At 53.9% G+C, this 17,351-nt stretch overlaps 2 protein-coding genes across 4 annotated transcripts; both read left to right on the forward strand.

Annotated features, from left to right (window-relative positions):
- Positions 1–3,321: 3,321 nt before the first annotated feature.
- Positions 3,322–8,621, forward strand: LRRC23 (leucine rich repeat containing 23). 2 transcript variants are annotated; one of them, XM_006737859.3, is made up of 7 exons: positions 3,322–3,423; positions 3,904–4,047; positions 4,133–4,242; positions 4,907–5,160; positions 5,820–5,950; positions 6,548–6,684; positions 8,286–8,621. In XM_006737859.3, the coding sequence occupies exons 2-7, from the start codon at positions 3,925–3,927 to the stop codon at positions 8,557–8,559; spliced, it is 1,029 nt and encodes a 342-aa protein (XP_006737922.1). In that variant the 5' UTR covers positions 3,322–3,423; positions 3,904–3,924; the 3' UTR covers positions 8,560–8,621. The 2 variants fall into 2 exon arrangements, with proteins under 2 accessions (XP_006737922.1, XP_030888874.1); XM_031033014.2 differs by lacking the exon at positions 3,322–3,423 and having other exon boundaries at positions 3,828–4,047.
- A 1,314-nt stretch (positions 8,622–9,935) lies between these two features.
- On the forward strand, positions 9,936–17,351 carry ENO2 (enolase 2). 2 transcript variants are annotated; one of them, XM_081821130.1, is made up of 12 exons: positions 9,936–10,034; positions 11,200–11,296; positions 11,793–11,888; positions 12,033–12,091; positions 12,416–12,485; positions 12,959–13,092; positions 13,320–13,542; positions 14,797–14,994; positions 16,064–16,265; positions 16,537–16,645; positions 16,808–16,866; positions 17,181–17,351. In XM_081821130.1, the coding sequence occupies exons 2-12, from the start codon at positions 11,212–11,214 to the stop codon at positions 17,248–17,250; spliced, it is 1,305 nt and encodes a 434-aa protein (XP_081677256.1). In that variant the 5' UTR covers positions 9,936–10,034; positions 11,200–11,211; the 3' UTR covers positions 17,251–17,351. The 2 variants fall into 2 exon arrangements, with proteins under 2 accessions (XP_081677256.1, XP_081677257.1); XM_081821131.1 differs by lacking the exon at positions 9,936–10,034 and adding an exon at positions 10,631–10,701.

A 17,351-nucleotide genomic window follows, 5' to 3' on the forward strand; every position in this document is an offset into this window, starting at 1 on the left:
CTCAGGCCGGATAGCATCATCCAGCTGCAGGGGCAGGCGGGGTTCAGCCAAACTGATCACATAAATCTTTTGAACATGTAACTCTACGTCTTGCTGTGTACAGCTTCCAATTTTCTGATTCACTTTTCTCACTACACCTTCTACATCTACGATGCTCTCTTTGTTAATGTTGGCAGCAAATTTAACCACCTGCTTGCTTGCGTGGTCTCCCACCGCCACGAGTGCCTGGACATTAAACTGCTGCTGACGTAGGACTAAGAAACACTGCTTCCCTTTAGCTCTACTTGTATGAACCCTTGCACGCACCCAAACAACTTCATCAGCTTTGTGTACTGTCAAGTCACTAACCCGAACCAAAACTCGATCTGGTTTTTCTTGTGATTGTATCATTGAAGATACTCCATATCTTTCTTTAGCATAATCTTCCGCCGCATCCATGATCTCCCGCGGCTTCTCCTGACTCTTGCGGCTTTGGTTGGCGCTGGGCATCGGGACAATGGGACGGGGCAGCGGTTACCACCCTTCCTCGCAGGCTTCCGTAGGACAGGCCAAAATCTGTATCTTTTTAAAATTTATTTTATTTTATTTATTTGACAGGGTGAGGGAGAGAGCACAAGCAGGGGGAGCGGGAAAGGGAGAAGCAGGCTCCCCGCTGAGCAGGGAGCCCCATGTGGGGCTTGATCCCAGGGTGCTGGGATCATGACCTGAGCCAAACGCAGATGCTTAATTGACTGGGCCACCCACACTCCCAAAAATCTGTATCTTTACTCATAAATGAGAGTGATGCTGAGTTCATGAACTTGTATGTTTCTCTATATACACTTCTCTATTGCATTTTAAGTTTAATTAAATATTACTTTTATAATTCCAGGAGATTCTATCTAGACCATTCTAGAGGGAAGGATGTCATCAGAGATGACATGGAGTATCTAGCTATCATTACACAGGGTAGATTCAGTGCTTGTCAACGAAACACAAAATAAAACCTCTAGTGGTTCCTCCCAGTTTTTAGGATAAAGTCCAGATTCCTTAGTGTGATCAGCTCTGTTTGCAGCTCCCACCTCATTCCCCTAAATGCACCTACTGTTCCATCCAGCAGAACTACCTACTTTCTTTCTTTTTAACATTTTATTTATGTATTTATTTGTTTGAGAAAGAGAGAGCAGGGGGAGGAGCAGAGGGAGAGGGACAAGGAAACTCCACACTGAGTGCGGAGCCCGACAGGGCTCGATCCCACGACCCTGAGATCATGACCTGAGTCGAAATCAATAGTCAGCTGCTTAACCCACTGAGACACCCAGGTGCCCCGAACTATCTATTTTCTTTGCACAGGTACTGATTGGGCTCTCTCTCCTCCAGACCTTACCAAAGGTGCTTCCTCTGTCTGGAATCTCTGCCCTGAATATATGATATTATCTAGATACGTGTACTATAAAATTATCCCCTGACACTCAGTAAAAGCTAGGCAAGTGTCGGGTATCATTAGTATAACATCTGTCTCATTATATTGAATTACTCGTTTACTTAACCCTGTCAGTGGATTGTGAGGCTCCAGATGATAGGAACTGTTTTACTGTTCTTGAGTGCCCAGCACTTACAGCCTGGCACAGAGTAAGCCCTTAATAAAAGTAGGCTCAATGATACTTCCCTAATCCTTCTGTCATGTCTTTTCTTCCCACCTAATATGTCTTCTTCTTTCTTCTGGGCCAAGGCAAATCACAGCCTTTCCCTCTGGTTACATCAAACCACCTGGAATTTTCCTTTCCCACTCCAACAATACAGTCCGGTTCATTGGCCTCCCATTTCTAACCTTCACATTTCCTTTCTTATTCCTCATGGCAATCCCAGAACCAGGGAAACAGGCAAGAGGTGGGGAGGGGCAGGGAGATCCTGACTGAAGGTCAACTAAGTGTGAGGCAATTTACCCACATTGTCTCTTTTAACCTTCTAAGAATTCTTATGGAAGTGGATGTCTTTATCCCCATTTCACAAATGTGAAAATTAAACCTCAGGAAAATTATATAACCTGCCGAGGAACACATTGCGATTAAACGGTAGAGTGGGTTTTGAACCTGGTGTCTCTGCCTCTGCATCCCCTGCTAGTTCCATGACATCAAGCGACCAGATTTGCCTAGTAACTGTATTATCCAAGCTGGACAGGGCAGGAGGTAACAGGTCCTGATTTCCAGCCCGCCACATCTTCCATCGGATCACTTTGCATGTTATATAAGGTCTGTAACACACAATTTCGTAATTAATCATGGTATCTTACCTTGTTGCCTGTTTTATTTATACTAGATCCCATAAGATTTGGTACTATCTCTCTTTCTCCTGGCAGGAATTGTGTCATAAAGATTAACTGCCCTGAGCCTTAATTTCCTCTTCTTTCAAATATCTATCTCCCCACAGGACTGGTGTGAACATTAAATCACTTGTGAAGGCATCTCACACAGTATCTGGCACAAACTCTCCGGAAATACTTGTTGAATCTTAACTTCTTTTCCATCTCCTTCCGCAAGTCAGGAGTGCCTGGGTATGGCTCAATCAGGTCTTCTTGTCTCATAACAACGTTGGATGAGGAGTATTTTCAGTGGGCACTTGTTGGATTTTCTCCCTTACTAGCCCCTAAAAGGTTTGCATCAAACCAGTCCAGGATATGAGGAAAAGGGAAATGTTCCAAACTGGGTTTAGCAATTTACAGTGTATTAGCATAGATTACACACATACTCGAAACCCGTCAGTTGGTGTAGCTAAGCCTATTTTACAGACGAGAAAGTAGAGTCTCAGGTAAGTTGCTAGTACACTGCAGATCTGCCAAGCCTCCAACCCAGGTCTTAAGATACATTGGCCTGGGCTCCTTCCACTCCACCAAGTCACCTTCCAGAGGTCAGCTAAGTGCAAGGCTGGGGTGGGGGTAGAAACTAGACCGCATACCTTGGTATTTCTTGCTCCTCATCTTCCTTCAGCTTCAGAGCATGTTTCTTTTGAAGTCACAATACTTTGGCTTTAAGGATGTGCGGTCCCTTTAACGTTTTGAGTGACTTCCGCCTAGCCCCACCCATCTCCCCTCCCCACTGCGGAGTTCCAAGCCCCACCCACTGCCTTTTGCCCTTGGCCAGTTAACGCACTTACTTAATAGGATTGGGAAGTTGGCCTCCTTACGGGGACACTAGGGGTCCGCTTGCTCCGAGGCGGATTGTCGCGTCAGTTTGTCGCGGTCTCCTCGCGGCCCCCCCTCAGCGGTTGCGCCGCAGAAGCAGCCAAGTGTCCCGCCCCCTCGTTGCCATAACAGCAGTACACAACGCCTCCTTGCGCCTTTCCCCTCTTCCAAAACACTCTTTCCCTGTCGGGGCCAAGACCCTCTCCGGAACCTCATTTTTAGTAGAGCAGAACCAGGGTCTGCGCCCCGTTGCGAAGGATTGGGTGGGTGGGTTGGAGACGGCGTCAGTCTGGTGCCCCAGAGGGGACGGGGAAATGGGACTAGACAGGGTGGGAAAGGGAAAAGAAATGAGTGGAGCAGGGGTTAGGGATGGCGGGGAGGGGAGGGGTGTAGGAGGTTGGTAGGAGAACGTGGCTGAAGGGGGGAGGTGGGAAGACCTGCGGAGAGAGGAGGCCAGGAAGCAGGGAGGCGGAGCTGCTAGAAGACCGTTGGAGCCCCTGTGAAGGGCAGGAAAGGCCTGGAAAGGCATCCTGAAGGGAGAGAGGTCCTTGGTGGGACGTCAGAAGTGGAGGCTGGGAGTCAAAATGAGATGCTCACAGGGCTAAGGAGGGAAGCGCGGTTGGGAAGAGGTCAGGGGTGATGGGAAGGGTACCCTGTCGATGGAGGCGAGGGAGCTGACGGTTGGCCAGAGCTGAGGACACATTCTTTTTTGGGAGGGTCACTGAGCTGATCTCTCACTCCAGAGCCTTCAGCAGGGAAGAAAGATGTCAGATGAAGAGCTGGAAGACTTCGAGCCAGACCAGGATGATCTGGAAAAGGAAGATGATGAGAAGGAGACAGAGGAGTGGGAGAACTACAGGAAGGAGGGAGAAGAGTACTCAGAGGAAGTGAGAGCGTGGAAACAGTGGGGTCCTAAGGCTAAGGGAGGGGGTTGGGCAGGAAAGGGATGCCTGACTCCACTTATTCCTGCAGTGGATGCCCAGCCCCCTCACGGAGGACATGATGAAGGAAGGACTTTCTTTGCTCTGTAAGACGGGCAATGGACTGGCTCACGCTTATGTCAAGCTGGAGGTTAAAGAGAGGTGCGCTTATGGGGGACCAGAAGAGGGCTGAGGTTGTAGGGCCCAATCTCCTCTCTCACCCTCATGCCTGGCTGTTGCCGCGGGGAGTTTGGATCTCTCTTACCTTGGCCAGTGGAAGGGAAGGATAGAATTTACTTTTCAGGAGGCCTGTGATTCCCTGCATCAGAGCTGGCCTGGGGAACTGGAGCCTATGAGGGTCTGTCAGGGGGATTCCTACTGGACTCCCCCTCTTGTCCTTCAGAGGGTCAGTTCTCAGCTCTTCACAGACGGAAGTCCCTGCTCCCTGTAAAGAACCCACCTACCTTCTCTCCCCCTTCCTCACCACTCCCATCAGTCACCCATTCTTCTCTCCATTACAAGCCATCTCCACATTGCCCTCTGCTTTAGCATCTCTACCAGTCCTTGCTGGGTTCTTTTTTTTTTTTTTTTTTAATTTATTTGACAGAGAGATAGAGATAGAGCACAAGTAGGCAGACAGGCAGGCAGAGGGAGAGGGAGAGGGAGAAGCAGGCTCTCTGTTGAGCCGGGAGCCCAACTTGGGGCTCGATCCCAGGACCCTGGGATCACGACCCGAGCCGAAGGCAGCTGCTTAACTGACTGAGCCACCCGGGTGCCCCTACTTGCTGGATTCTTAACCCTACCTCTGGCCTCTGCCATCTCCTAGGGACCTGACAGACATCTACTTGTTGCGGTCCTACATCCATCTGCGCTATGTGGATGTTTCTGAGAACCACCTGACAGACTTGTCCCCACTCAATTACCTTACCCACCTGCTCTGGCTCAAGGCTGATGGCAACAATCTGCGGAGCGCCCACCTGAATGAACTGCCCTACCTGCAGATTGCCAGTTTTGCCTATAACCAGATCACTGACACTGAGGGCATCTCTCACCCTCGTCTGGGCAGCCTGGATCTCAAAGGTGGGTCCTTAGGTCAGGTTACACAAGATTCTCTCCTTCTTAGCTTGGACCAACAGAATGGGCAGTGTGGTCTTTGGCCGTGCCACACAGCGATCTCCATTCATTCATTCATTCATTCAGTCATTCATTCAGACAGTCCCTATGATTCATTATGACATTTCTATGTGCTGGATGGAGATGTAGCACTGAACAAAACAAAATCCCTAGTCTCATGTAGCTTACATTCTCTTCAGGGGAGACAGACAGCTACCAATAGACATAATAAATAAGTAAATTTATGTACGATGTGAAGAGGAGATATGTGCTGTGGAAAACAGATTAGGATAAAGGGACTAGGTAGAGGCACAGGTGGTAACTTCAAACAGGTTGGTTAGGACAAGCATCGGTGAGAAGCTGACATCTGAGCAAAGATTTGAGGGAGGAGAAGGAGTTAAGCATGTTGGGTGCTGGGCACTCTTCATTCACTCCTCAAAGGCTTGGATGGACATGTCCATTTGGCCCTTGGACTCCCAGGGCCCCAGAGGTGTCAAGTCTCTAGCTGTCCCTCATTGCCACCTCGCATTAGAGTGAGAGGATGATGCAGAGACTCCCGACATTCAGGCTCTACTGTTGAACATTTGGAGTAGCCTTTGAGCTCTTACCACCCTCCTGCTCCTCAGGGAACCGCATCCGCAGGGTGACCGGTCTGGACCCCCAAAAGCTGATCAGCCTGCACACACTGGAGCTTCGGGGGAACCAGCTGGACAGCACCCTGGGAATCAACCTTCCTAAGCTGAAGAACCTCTTCCTGGTAGCTCACTGGGTTAGAGGGTGGTTGGTGCGGGGAAGAGGGCACTGCTCGGGGGGCCAGGGTGCCTGGCTTCTAGTAGGCTCAGCTACTAACCTCATCATCATCATGAGCATTTAGTATCATTTATTGAGCCCTTCCTACCTCGCAGGACTGATAATACATAATACATGGGAATAGAGACAATTTGCTTTGATACAGGTAGTAGCATAATTTGCTGTAAGTGAGGGACAGATATCAGGCTAAGGAAGCCACTTGAATGTTAAGTCTTTTTGGCTCTTGAGCTTCTTCATTCTAGGATGGTGCTGAAGCCATTTCTCCTCAGTGGAGCAGTGGGGGCTTATGGGCCTCGGGTGGGTTGAATCATCTCCTCCTGAATCAGCGGTGGCTTTGGTAGGATGAGCAGCAGGGGGTTCCTGTTGACCTTTCTCTGGACTGGTAGCTTCTCCTAGACTTCTTTACTGTCTACACCCATCTCTCCCCACCTCCACTCCCCTCCTGCACCCCTCTGTCTCCACTCTTATGTTTCCTGCATCTCTGACTTCTCTTCCCTGTCCCTGCTACCTTCTCCTGATCTATGTGCTGTACCCTGGGGGCTAGGCCCAGAACATGCTGAAGAAGGTGGAGGGCTTGGAGCACCTAAGCAATCTCACTACCTTGCATCTTCGAGACAACCAGATTGAAACTCTGAGTGGCTTCTCCAAGGAAATGACATCGCTGCAGTATCTCAACCTGAGGTATGCACCCTTCCACATCCTACATTGTCCCTACCCTGGACCAGGAGCAGCTTCTGACCCCATGTTCTTCCCTGGCCCCAAACCCCCAATCCTAGTCTGTTCCTAGACGCTCCCTTCATCCTCCATCCTGATCTTTACCCCTCCTTTCCTTACTGTATATAGCCTGGGGCCCCTGAATCTTTATTCACTCAATCCACAGTTATTGAGAATGTGCTAGGTGCCAGGCTTGGCGCTGTATTTTGGGAACATCTAGAGGAATCAGAGTTGGTCCCTGTTCTCAAGGGACTCACAGTCTGGCTCCAATTCTCTTTTCTTGGTCCTATTCCATGTAAATTTCCTCTGCCCTTCTCCATCTCCTGGACCCCCATTTCCCTTCCCATTTCCTGCCTCTCTTCTCCTGAGCCCCACCTGTAAGGGATGGCTTCTTTACTGATATAAAAAATGCAAGATGTGCTCATATTTGAGGAGAGAAGAGTATTTGAAAGAAAATCTCTAGATTGAAAGGCAGTGGGGATTGATGGGGGAGGGGGGGATATTTTCTTTCAGCAACCCTTGTCTGATGGAGGATTTTATGCTTGTTTCTTTAAGCAAGATGTAAGGTAACTGCCTCCTTAGTCAACATGGCCAAATCCTCAAAGCTGGTAATGGAAAGACAACCTCCAAGTAGGGAGAGATGGTTGCACCTTGGAGCTCCCAATTCCTGCCATGGCTCCTGGAGAAATCTCTTGCTAATTAGTTCTTCTTTGTTAGTCTGGTAGGATTGGGGTGGTGGTGCTCTTTTCCTATTAATGGTCTAGACAGAGATAATAGACGCTCCTCAATGGCTACTAACTGGGGTTGTTTGGAAGTAAGGGTGGGGAGAAGTTTCTCAATGACTGGGAAATGCCTCTGGGGCCAAAGATGCTAAGCCCCCACCCCCCACCCCCGGGAAATGCACAGGACAGTCCAGCACAAAGTGCATGGAGTGCTCTCAGTGAGAAACTCTGTGTGAGGTTTAGTCACCTCCATTGAGGCTAAGGCGGAAACAATTAAACCTGATTTCAAAGGCATGAGGCAAGAACCTGAAAAGAAACATACTATACAATGAAGCACATTAGATGAAGCTTGTTCTTCAGGCCAGGAGGCCCCAGACCATCCCTAGCTCTAGGCTCCTTCCTGGGGGGAGCACCAACCTAGCACCCACCTCCATGAGCTCAGATCCCAGTTCCTTCTGCACTGGCCTGGGTGGTCCTTTCTAACCTTTGATTAGGTACGACTGACACATAAGAAGTTTGACCCTGCAAGGGGGATTCCCCCCTTCTCTCCAGCTACACGACAGGGTTGGTGACCTAGCTTTGTTGCTCCAAAAGGAGAAATACGACCAGCATGTTACAGAACAGACTGTGGCCCTCACGGTGCCCTGGAAGGCCAGAGGCAGGACTGGAGTAGGGTTGGACCACCCTGGCTCGGCTAGGCTATATGGCTTTGCTGAGCAAGCCAATCCACAGAGGCAGTGAAACTGGAACCCAGCAGGAGATTCCCCCAGGGGCCTTCTTCCTGGAAGTGGGGCCCCCAAAGCCCATTATTCCCCTGTGTGAATCCCTCCTGACCACACCTGGCAGGGGCAACATGGTGACCCACCTTGGGGAGCTAGCCAAGCTTCGGGACCTGCCCAAGCTGCGGGCCTTGGTGCTGTTGGACAACCCGTGCACAGATGAGAATGACTACCGCCAGGAGGCCCTGGTGCAGATAGCACACCTCGAGCGCCTGGATAAAGATTTCTACGAGGACGAGGAGCGGGCCGAGGCTGATGAGATCCGTCAGAGGTTGAAGGAGACCCAGGAGCAGGAGGCTGAGGCTGCGCACGACTCCGAACTGGAGCTGCCATCCATGTAGCTCTTCAAGCCTCTGGGGACAGTAAGGAAGCTGACAGAGAAGCAGGAAGAGGAGGCCAAGGGTCTGTCAGATGGGGCAAGAGAATTTGCTCTAGGAGGAGGTGGCTGAGGAAGGGATACGGCGAGGAGAACCCTTGGAGACACTGGGCTTAGGAGTCAGGGGGTGTCTCAGGGTGAGGAGAAAGGACCAGAAGGGCCTGGGAGGAGCTGAGAAAAGGCTTAGGAGAATACATTAGGAGAGGAAAACTAAGGAAGAGAATTGGGGTGGCAGGCAGAGATGCTGGCATAGGGCGACACGCGGTGAAGATCAGCTGGCAAGGACAGGTCTGGGGTGTGGTGTGGGAGGTGGGGGTGGAGGGTGGAGGAGGTGGTTGAGGATGGAAGCAGGGCCTAGAAGAGGAGGCAGGGGAGGAAGATCTTGCACTAAAAATCTGAAGCTAAAAATAACGGGAAACGGGTGGGGGGAAGAAAGGAGGGCAGGATAAGGCAGAAAGAGAAGACTGGGGAGACCAGCCCAGGGGAGTGTGGCAGCTGGGCACTCTGGATGGGGGCACAGGCAGCAAGGGGAATGCAATAATGTCCAGGGGCTTTACTTCTGCCCTCTTCCTCCAGGAGATCAAAGACACTGGCCCCAAGACCTGAGAAGACTTCCAGGTAGTGGGGCTGCCACATTCACATCCCTCATCCTGAGTCAGAGCATGCCTTCTCTTGCCCCAGACGTGGGAATTCATCACAGCCTGCCTGCCGCCCAGGCTCTGTGATGGGCACCTGGGCAGCGTCTGGGTGGGCCTGAGCCCTGCCTAGAACCTGTGTGTGTGTGTGTGTGTGCTGGTGGGGGGGCGCCCTCAGGCAGGTGTAGGGAATCAGGCCTGGGGGTGTGTGTGTGTGTGTGTGTGTGTGTGTGCGCTGGTGGGGGGGCGCCCTCAGGCAGGTGTAGGGGAATTAGGCCCGGATGGGCCCAGGGGATGCTTGCAGAGTTGGCTGCGGAAGAGCTGCGGAGGCGGCTGGGTGTGTTAGGAACAGTTTGGTTTTCAAATAAAGAGACATTTTGATACTCTTGTGTCTGATCGGGGTTGTGAGAGTCCAAGTCTGTCATGGGCTTCACTGGTGTGAGGCTGTGCCCGTTACTTTCCAGGGGAGCGGGGCGTGGGTGTGAGCGCGCGTGGGTGCCGGGCCTCAGGTCCTGGGTCGCCCCCAGCCCCTCCCCCATCGCTCTCCTCCCGGCCCCCCCCCAAATCCCCCACCCCCCATCGGACCCCCACCCGCGCTCCTACGTGCTCCTCCGCCGGAGGCTCCTGACTCATCGGGGGCTCCGGGTCACATGCGCCCGCCCGGCCCTATCGGCGCCTCCCCCCGCCCGCCCCCCGCCCGCCGCCAGGGAGCCGCAGCCGCCGCCGCCGCCGCCACCACTCCCGCTCTCTCTGCTCCGCCGCCGCCGCCGCCGCCGCCGCCACAGGCTGAGTCTGCAGCCCCGAGGTGAAGCCCCGGCCGGCCCCTGCGCCCCTCCGGCCCCCTCCCCTAGCCGCCGCGCCCCCCGCCCTCTCCCCCGGCCTGCGCGCATCCCTCGCCCCCCGGCGCTGCGCACCTGCTCCGTCATCCGCACCTCCCCCGGGCACCCTCCCTCCCCGGCCTTCTGGGACCGCTTCTCTCGGTTTCTCGCTGTCGCCCCCTCCTCACTGGGGCGCCAGGTCTCTCCGCACCTGTTTCTCTCTAACTGCGCCTTTCTCTACCCTTGCCTGACCCTCTCCCCACGCCCCTCTTCGCCTCGGGTTCTGTCGATGTTAAGTTCGGGGTCTCCCCCAGCGGTGCATTTTTATCCTGGCACGTCCCCTGGCTTTGCATCTGGGGAAATGTCTTCTCTTCCCATTCCTCAGCATCCCTAGACTTCTAGACTCCCTTCTTTCCCACTCCTCCCCCACATTGCCTCTCTCCTTTTACATTACCTCCCGCGGCTGCACGGGGGAGGGATGGGAGGAGGGGAGAATTTGTCTAGGAGCGGGGGGGGGGCGGGGAGCATGAGCCCAGCCTTGCCTCTCCCCCCAGATCTCTTCTCCCTCCCCGCTCAACCCCCAGGGACTGAGGGCTTCCCCAGGACCCTCGCCCCAGACTTCTCTACTGTACATCTCTTGGGAAGAGGAGGGACGTATGTTTGGGAGAGGAACTGGGACCTTGGAGTGGGGGTTGGGGTGTTAAGTTGGCGTGGGATGGGGGCTCCGGAGGAGAGGCCCCAGCTGCCCAGACAGCCCATCCTCTTCTTGGCTCCAAGGAGAAATGCAAGCCTGAGCCATTATACTCTGAGATCTGGGGAAACCCCACCAGTCAGCTGCCGGAGCTACTGAGGGGGGGCGACGCAACCTCTGCCGGTGCCCCTCCCTCCTCACTGCGGTGTCCTCCCTTCTCACCGTTTGATCCTCCCCTTCCCCCCACTGCAGTGACCTCCCCTTCCTCACTGCATTGACCTTCTCTCCCCGTGGGGTGGGGGGGGATCCCTTCTAAAGCCAGGACTGCAGCCACCTCCTCCCCAACCCCCACCCACTGCAGTAACCTCTTTCCCATCGCTCCCAGCCTCTAGCCCCTCCCACTGATCAGGCTCCGCCTCTCTAAACCTCTTATCTTTCTCCTTCCTTCCCTTCCACCCAAGATCTCAGCCATCATGTCGATAGAGAAGATCTGGGCCCGGGAGATTCTGGACTCCCGTGGGAATCCCACGGTGGAGGTGGATCTCCACACTGCCAAAGGTAGCGAGCAGGGCAGGGGGCTTCCCACAGCCCTCGGGCCGGCTTTCCCCTGGCCCGGGAGGGGCAGCTGCCTTCATTCCCAGTGGGGATGGGGTGCTGGGCCAGGCTTCCAAGCCTGGATTATGGGGGTTGGGTCCTCTTTGTCCAGGGGAGCCAGGATAGGCCAATCTCTGTGTCCTATTTTAGTGTATGGGCTACACCGTGCCTCTGCACGTCTGTGTGTGCACCTGCGTGCATGTGTGCATGTGTGTGCTGCCTGCGTAGCTTCATGTGTGTGGGTTCCTCGTTGTGCATGTGGGACCTCAGCTGGGCGCATGAGGAGGCCACTGCCTGGGCATCTGTGTGTGTGTGTGTGTGTGTGTGTGTGTGTGTGTGTTAGAGAGCAGTGTGGGGATGGGACTGGTTGTGGCAGGCAGTTTGGAGCGGGAAGGCTGAAGGAATCCCTGGCCCTGTAGTATCCTTCTATGCCCCTCCTTATTTCATGTTCCTCTTCCAGGTCTTTTCCGGGCTGCGGTGCCCAGTGGAGCCTCCACTGGTATCTATGAGGCCCTGGAGCTGAGGGATGGGGACAAACAGCGTTACTTAGGCAAAGGTGAGGCCCTTTCTCTTTTCCAGGCACTCCCATCCCTCAGCTTTATACTCATACCTTACACCAGTCCTCAGCCCCCTTCTTGCATGCCCCCCACTTCTGGCGCCTTCCACCCTCACCCTGTCTGGCCTCCCTGCCTCTCCCCAGGTGTCCTGAAGGCAGTGGACCACATCAACACCACCATCGCTCCTGCCCTCATCAGCTCAGTGAGGCCCACTCTTTGCTGGGGGCCGGGAGGGGGCGGGCGGGCAGGGGTGCTGGTGGGCAGGACCAGGGTCCTGGAAGGAATCCTGGATTAGGGGAGGAGGGAGCAAAGGGAGAAAGGTCCACCTCTTGGGAATCATGGTTACCAAGGGAAGGATGGGAAGACTCCTTTACTGCCCCCTGCTCCCATGGGGTGCAGGTCCCCTCATCCAGACCGGCTGCTCTCCCAGGAACCCTGGCCAGAGGGGACCCTGTGTGGGAATTGGGTGGGGCCCTCTGCCCTGGGGCCCAGCCTCCGCCTGTGGTGATGGCGCCTCTGCCCACAGGGTCTCTCTGTGGTGGAGCAGGAGAAGCTGGACAACCTGATGCTGGAGCTCGATGGGACTGAGAACAAATGTAAGCCGGGTCTGGGAGAACGTGGGGAGGCAGGAGGGGGAGGACGCGTGGAGCAGACAGCATGGAGCGCTGTGGGGGCTTCCTTAGGAAGGACTGTCGGGACTTAGCCCATCTTCCGTTCCCCTCCCAGAGCCAGAATAAGAGAAGATGAATTTAACTGCAGGGGAGGGAGTGACATTAGATAGACAGAAGGAAGAACTTTGCAGCACGAAGAGGGCGATCTGGCAAGAGAGATAGTCTATGGTCTCAGGATGTTTAGAAATAAGTGGAGCTCTCTGCCCTTTCCCATCATGTCGTGTGTGTGTGCGTGCGTGTCCCCGCTATTTTCAGGAGAGCACTGATGAGGTGCTGCAGGAGTGGAGAGGGAGGAGGGGGTCTCCTTTACTGGCTCCTTTTGGGGAGTACAGGTGGAGGCCAGGGCTCGAACAGATGGGGGAAATTTTTGCTCAGTGCCTTCCTCTATCATCTCCCAGCCAAGTTTGGGGCCAATGCCATCCTGGGTGTGTCCCTGGCCGTGTGTAAGGCAGGGGCGGCCGAGAGGGAATTGCCTCTATATCGCCACATTGCTCAGCTGGCCGGAAACTCCGACCTCATCCTGCCCGTGCCGGTGAGCCCTGTCTGCCCTGCCTGGGCCTCTCCCAGGGGTGGGGGGTGGGGAGCATGAAACCTTGTGAGGAATGATGGGGGGAAAGTGCATTGAGGCAGCTACAGAGAAAGGATGGGGACAGGAGACTTTGAGTCTGGGAAGCTGGGGCAGATTTGGGCTCTTGGGTTAACGCTCCTGGGGGTGGAGGGGGGAAGTGCTCTGTGACTTTTCTGTCCTGTGGCCCCCAGGCCTTCAACGTGATCAATGGTGGCTCTCATGCTGGGAATAAGCTGGCCATGCAGGAATTTATGATCCTCCCAGTGGGCGCTGAGAGCTTTCGGGATGCCATGCGACTTGGGGCGGAGGTCTACCACACACTCAAGGGGGTCATCAAGGACAAGTACGGCAAGGATGCCACCAATGTGGGAGATGAAGGTGGCTTTGCCCCCAACATCCTGGAGAACAGTGAGGGTGAGACCAGGAACCTCACTCCCTGCTTTAAGTCTCGCTCTGTCCTGGGACATCAGGAAGGGCCACACACTTCACCAGGTCCTGAGGATTATGGGTGGGAGGCCCTTGAGCTAGCTCAAAGAGGTACCAGTACTGGGACTGGATCCCAGAAGGCCTGCCACATTCACATGCAGGCCTAAGAGGACAGTCTTCACCTGCCCAGCCAGATTTGTTAGCACTATATATATATTAAGATTTTATTTATTTGAGAGAGAGAGAGTATATGCATGAGCAGTGAGAGGGGCAGAGGAAAAGGGAGAGGCAGACTCCCCCGCCGATCAGGGAGCCTGAGGACGTGGGGCTTTATCCCAGGACCCCAAGATCATGACCTGAGCTGAAGGCAGACATTTAACTGACTGAGCCACCCAGGTGCCCCTTGTTAGCAACTATACGTTCTTACTGGAGCCCCTGGGAATGCGGGGAAGTGGTCTACGTGACTTGTAGGATCCATCCTGGACTTGAACTTGATAGGACTCTCAGTTTGATGAGATATACCATACTCTAGGGATTCTATTCTAAGTCAATCCCATTTCCACCCCAACCTCTCAGGCCTCTAAGATCCCTAATTTTTCTCTGCCTTGGCAGGAGCTGTATGATGAATAAAAACAATAACAGGGGGACGCCTGGGTGGCTCAGTCGGTTGAGCGGCTGCCTTCGGCCCAGGTCGTGATCCCAGGGTCTTGGGATCGAGTCCCACATCGGGCTCCTTGCTGAACAGGGAGTCTGCTTCTCTCTCTCTCTCCCTCTGCTTGTACTCTCTCTGTCAAATAAATAAAATCTTAAAAAAAAAAAAAAAAAAAACAGGAAGTGGCTGAGAGTTCAGGTTCTGGGGCCAAATTGCCTCTATTTGAACCTTGACTTGAAGAGTTACTGGCTGGTGATCTTTCTTACTTAACTTCTCTGTGCTTGTCCTTCTTATCTGTAAAATGGGAATAATAACAGTATCTACCTCTTAGCATCATTGTACTTAGGTGACATAGTTAGGCGTCAATAAATGATAGCTATTTATGAACAACCTGTTACGAACAGAATTGCATTCCTCTGCCCTCTTAGAAGATGGTCTGCTCTTCCCAGCCCTGGGGAAAACCCCACCAGCAACTGTAGTCAGGCTTCTCCCCAGCAACTGCCCTCTGCCTGGCCTCTGAATTTCTTTCTTACTCTCCTTCCTCTTTACCCACCCTTTCTGCTGGTAATCTCACTGTATTCCATCCCTAGCCTTGGAGCTGGTGAAGGAAGCCATCGACAAGGCTGGCTACACAGAAAAGATTGTCATTGGCATGGATGTCGCTGCCTCGGAGTTTCATCGTGACGGCAAATATGACTTGGACTTCAAGTCTCCTGCTGATCCTTCCCGATACATCACTGGGGACCAGCTAGGGGCCCTCTACCAGGACTTTGTCAGGGACTATCCTGGTGAGAACAAGGGGTGTGGGAGGGAGGGCAGCGCGAGGGTCAAGGGGCAGGCAGGGGCGTGTGGGGCAACTCTGGACCATATGGGGTGCTGACTCAGGTGCCAGGTAGAGGTCTAAGAAGAGCCTGAGAATCAGGATGAGAGGGGGGAGCGGGGGAGGTGGCGGGGCAGGGGGAGGAGCCTCCTGCAGAGACAAGCTTTGTAGGTAGTTTAAATGTGCAGGTACCCATAGTGAATCTGTTTTTATCTACTTCTGTCCTAATTAAAGTCATGTGTTCCAAAGCTACGGGGATCACGGGGAGGGCTTTTGAAGGAAGCAGCGATGGTGAGAGAGTGATGGGGCCCAGCAGGGAACTTGTACATATCAGTGTTTTTGACTGATGAAGTTGTGGATGCTGAGTGGAGCTGCAAGCGCTGTGGGAGTAGAATAGGAAGGCTGACGAGGAGCCGAATTACCCTCTCCAAGCTTACCAAGGGCTGGGACCCCTGCATGGAGGAAGCTGGTTTCCATTTCCCTGAGACAGAGCAAGAGAAAGTAGATATAAATGCAGAATAGCATATAAATAGGATGTAGAATAGCACTGAGGAAAGGTCTCCCAGTAGTGAAAGTGGGAAAATGCAAAAGTAGTTTTGAGAAAGACTGTGAACCCTTGGTTTTTGGAAGATTTTCTTTTTTCCCTTTCTTTTCAAGATTTTATTTATTTGAGAGGGAGAGAGCACGGGGTGGGGGGGGCGGCAGGGCAGCGGGGAACAGATGGGGAGGGAGGGGGAAAGAATCCCAAGCAGACTCCATGCTGAGTATGGAGCTTGACGCAGGGCTCGATCCCACAACCCCGAGATCATGACCTGAGCCGAAACCAAGAGTTGGACACTCAACCTACTGAGCCACCCAGGCGCCCCCGGTAGGTTTTCTGAAAGAACTGAAATAAGAACCGGGGCAGGCTTATCTTGGAGGCAGGGAAGCAAGGATGGGCAGGCTTAGTTAGCCAGGGGATCTGTCCACCCAGGAGGTGTTCCTGCCTGATGCAGAGCCCCAGGGAGGGTCAGCAGCCCCTCCTGCTCTCCTTCTAGTGGTCTCCATTGAGGACCCCTTTGACCAGGATGATTGGGCTGCCTGGTCGAAGTTCACAGCCAATGTAGGGATCCAGATTGTGGGTGATGACCTGACAGTGACCAACCCAAAGCGTATTGAGCGGGCAGTGGAGGAAAAGGCCTGCAACTGTCTGCTGCTCAAGGTCAACCAGATCGGTTCGGTCACTGAAGCTATCCAAGCGTGAGTATCCCCTGGCTGTCCCCGACCCAGCCTGTTTCTACAGGACACCTCCGGCAAGTGCTCCCAACCTCCTCCTGGCACAGATGCTGAAGAGAGCGGGGAACCTGCATCACTTTCCCGGCTCTTTTGGCTCTGTCCCCCTTCACCCCATGCCCTTTGCCCCTCCCAGGGAGCTTCGTGCTGGGTGTTTCTCAACATAGACCAGTGGGGGCGCTGGGAAGGGAGTGCCTGGTGTGAGGGGCTGGGGGTCAGTGCTGGTGTGTGGCTGCAGGTGCAAGCTGGCCCAGGAGAATGGCTGGGGGGTCATGGTGAGTCATCGCTCAGGAGAGACCGAGGACACATTCATCGCCGACCTGGTGGTGGGGCTGTGCACAGGCCAGGTGAGTGCAAGGGAGATCTTTGTGTAATTGGGTTCTGGTCAGGTGGGTGGGTCTCTCTTTCCGGGTGTTTGCGGGTGTCAGGAGAATGTCAAAGGAATGTAAGTTTTCTTTTAGGAGATGAAGGGGCAGCCACTGAGCTGCTTATCTTTGGGCATGTTTCAGATCAAGACTGGAGCCCCGTGCCGTTCGGAGCGTCTGGCTAAGTACAACCAGCTCATGAGGTGAGGACACCTGGGGGATAGGAGCCCAGGGCCCAGAGGGGTAAAAGCTCTGTTGGCCCACCATCCCATCTCCGATACCCAGGGCCTGGAAAACAGTAGCTATCCAGAAAATACTTGTTTTTGAATGATGGCTTTACCGATGGCCTGATCCAGGGCTCCCATAGGTCACGTGGGAACGCCAGGGCATGCCCACGCTTGGGCCAGGACATCGAAGCAGCTGGTGTGACGGGTTTGGAGGATAGGGGCCTCCCGGAAAGAGAAGCGGGATCCTCCCCGCTTCCCTGACTCTTTCCTCTCTGGCTCCTCTTTCTCAGAATTGAAGAAGAGCTGGGGGATGAAGCCCGCTTCGCCGGACATAATTTCCGCAATCCCAGCGTGCTGTGATCCCTCTCCTTACCCGGAGACTTGGAACCCCTCTCCCATCCTCCTGGAACCTCTTTCTTCCTGTCCTGCTCTGTGACATCTCACCCTGCCCGCCGCCCCCC

The sequence above is a fragment of the Leptonychotes weddellii genome, chromosome 5 (assembly GCF_054177405.1).
Source record: "Leptonychotes weddellii isolate Sample4059 chromosome 5, ASM5417740v2, whole genome shotgun sequence".
Classification (NCBI taxonomy): domain Eukaryota; kingdom Metazoa; phylum Chordata; class Mammalia; order Carnivora; family Phocidae; genus Leptonychotes; species Leptonychotes weddellii.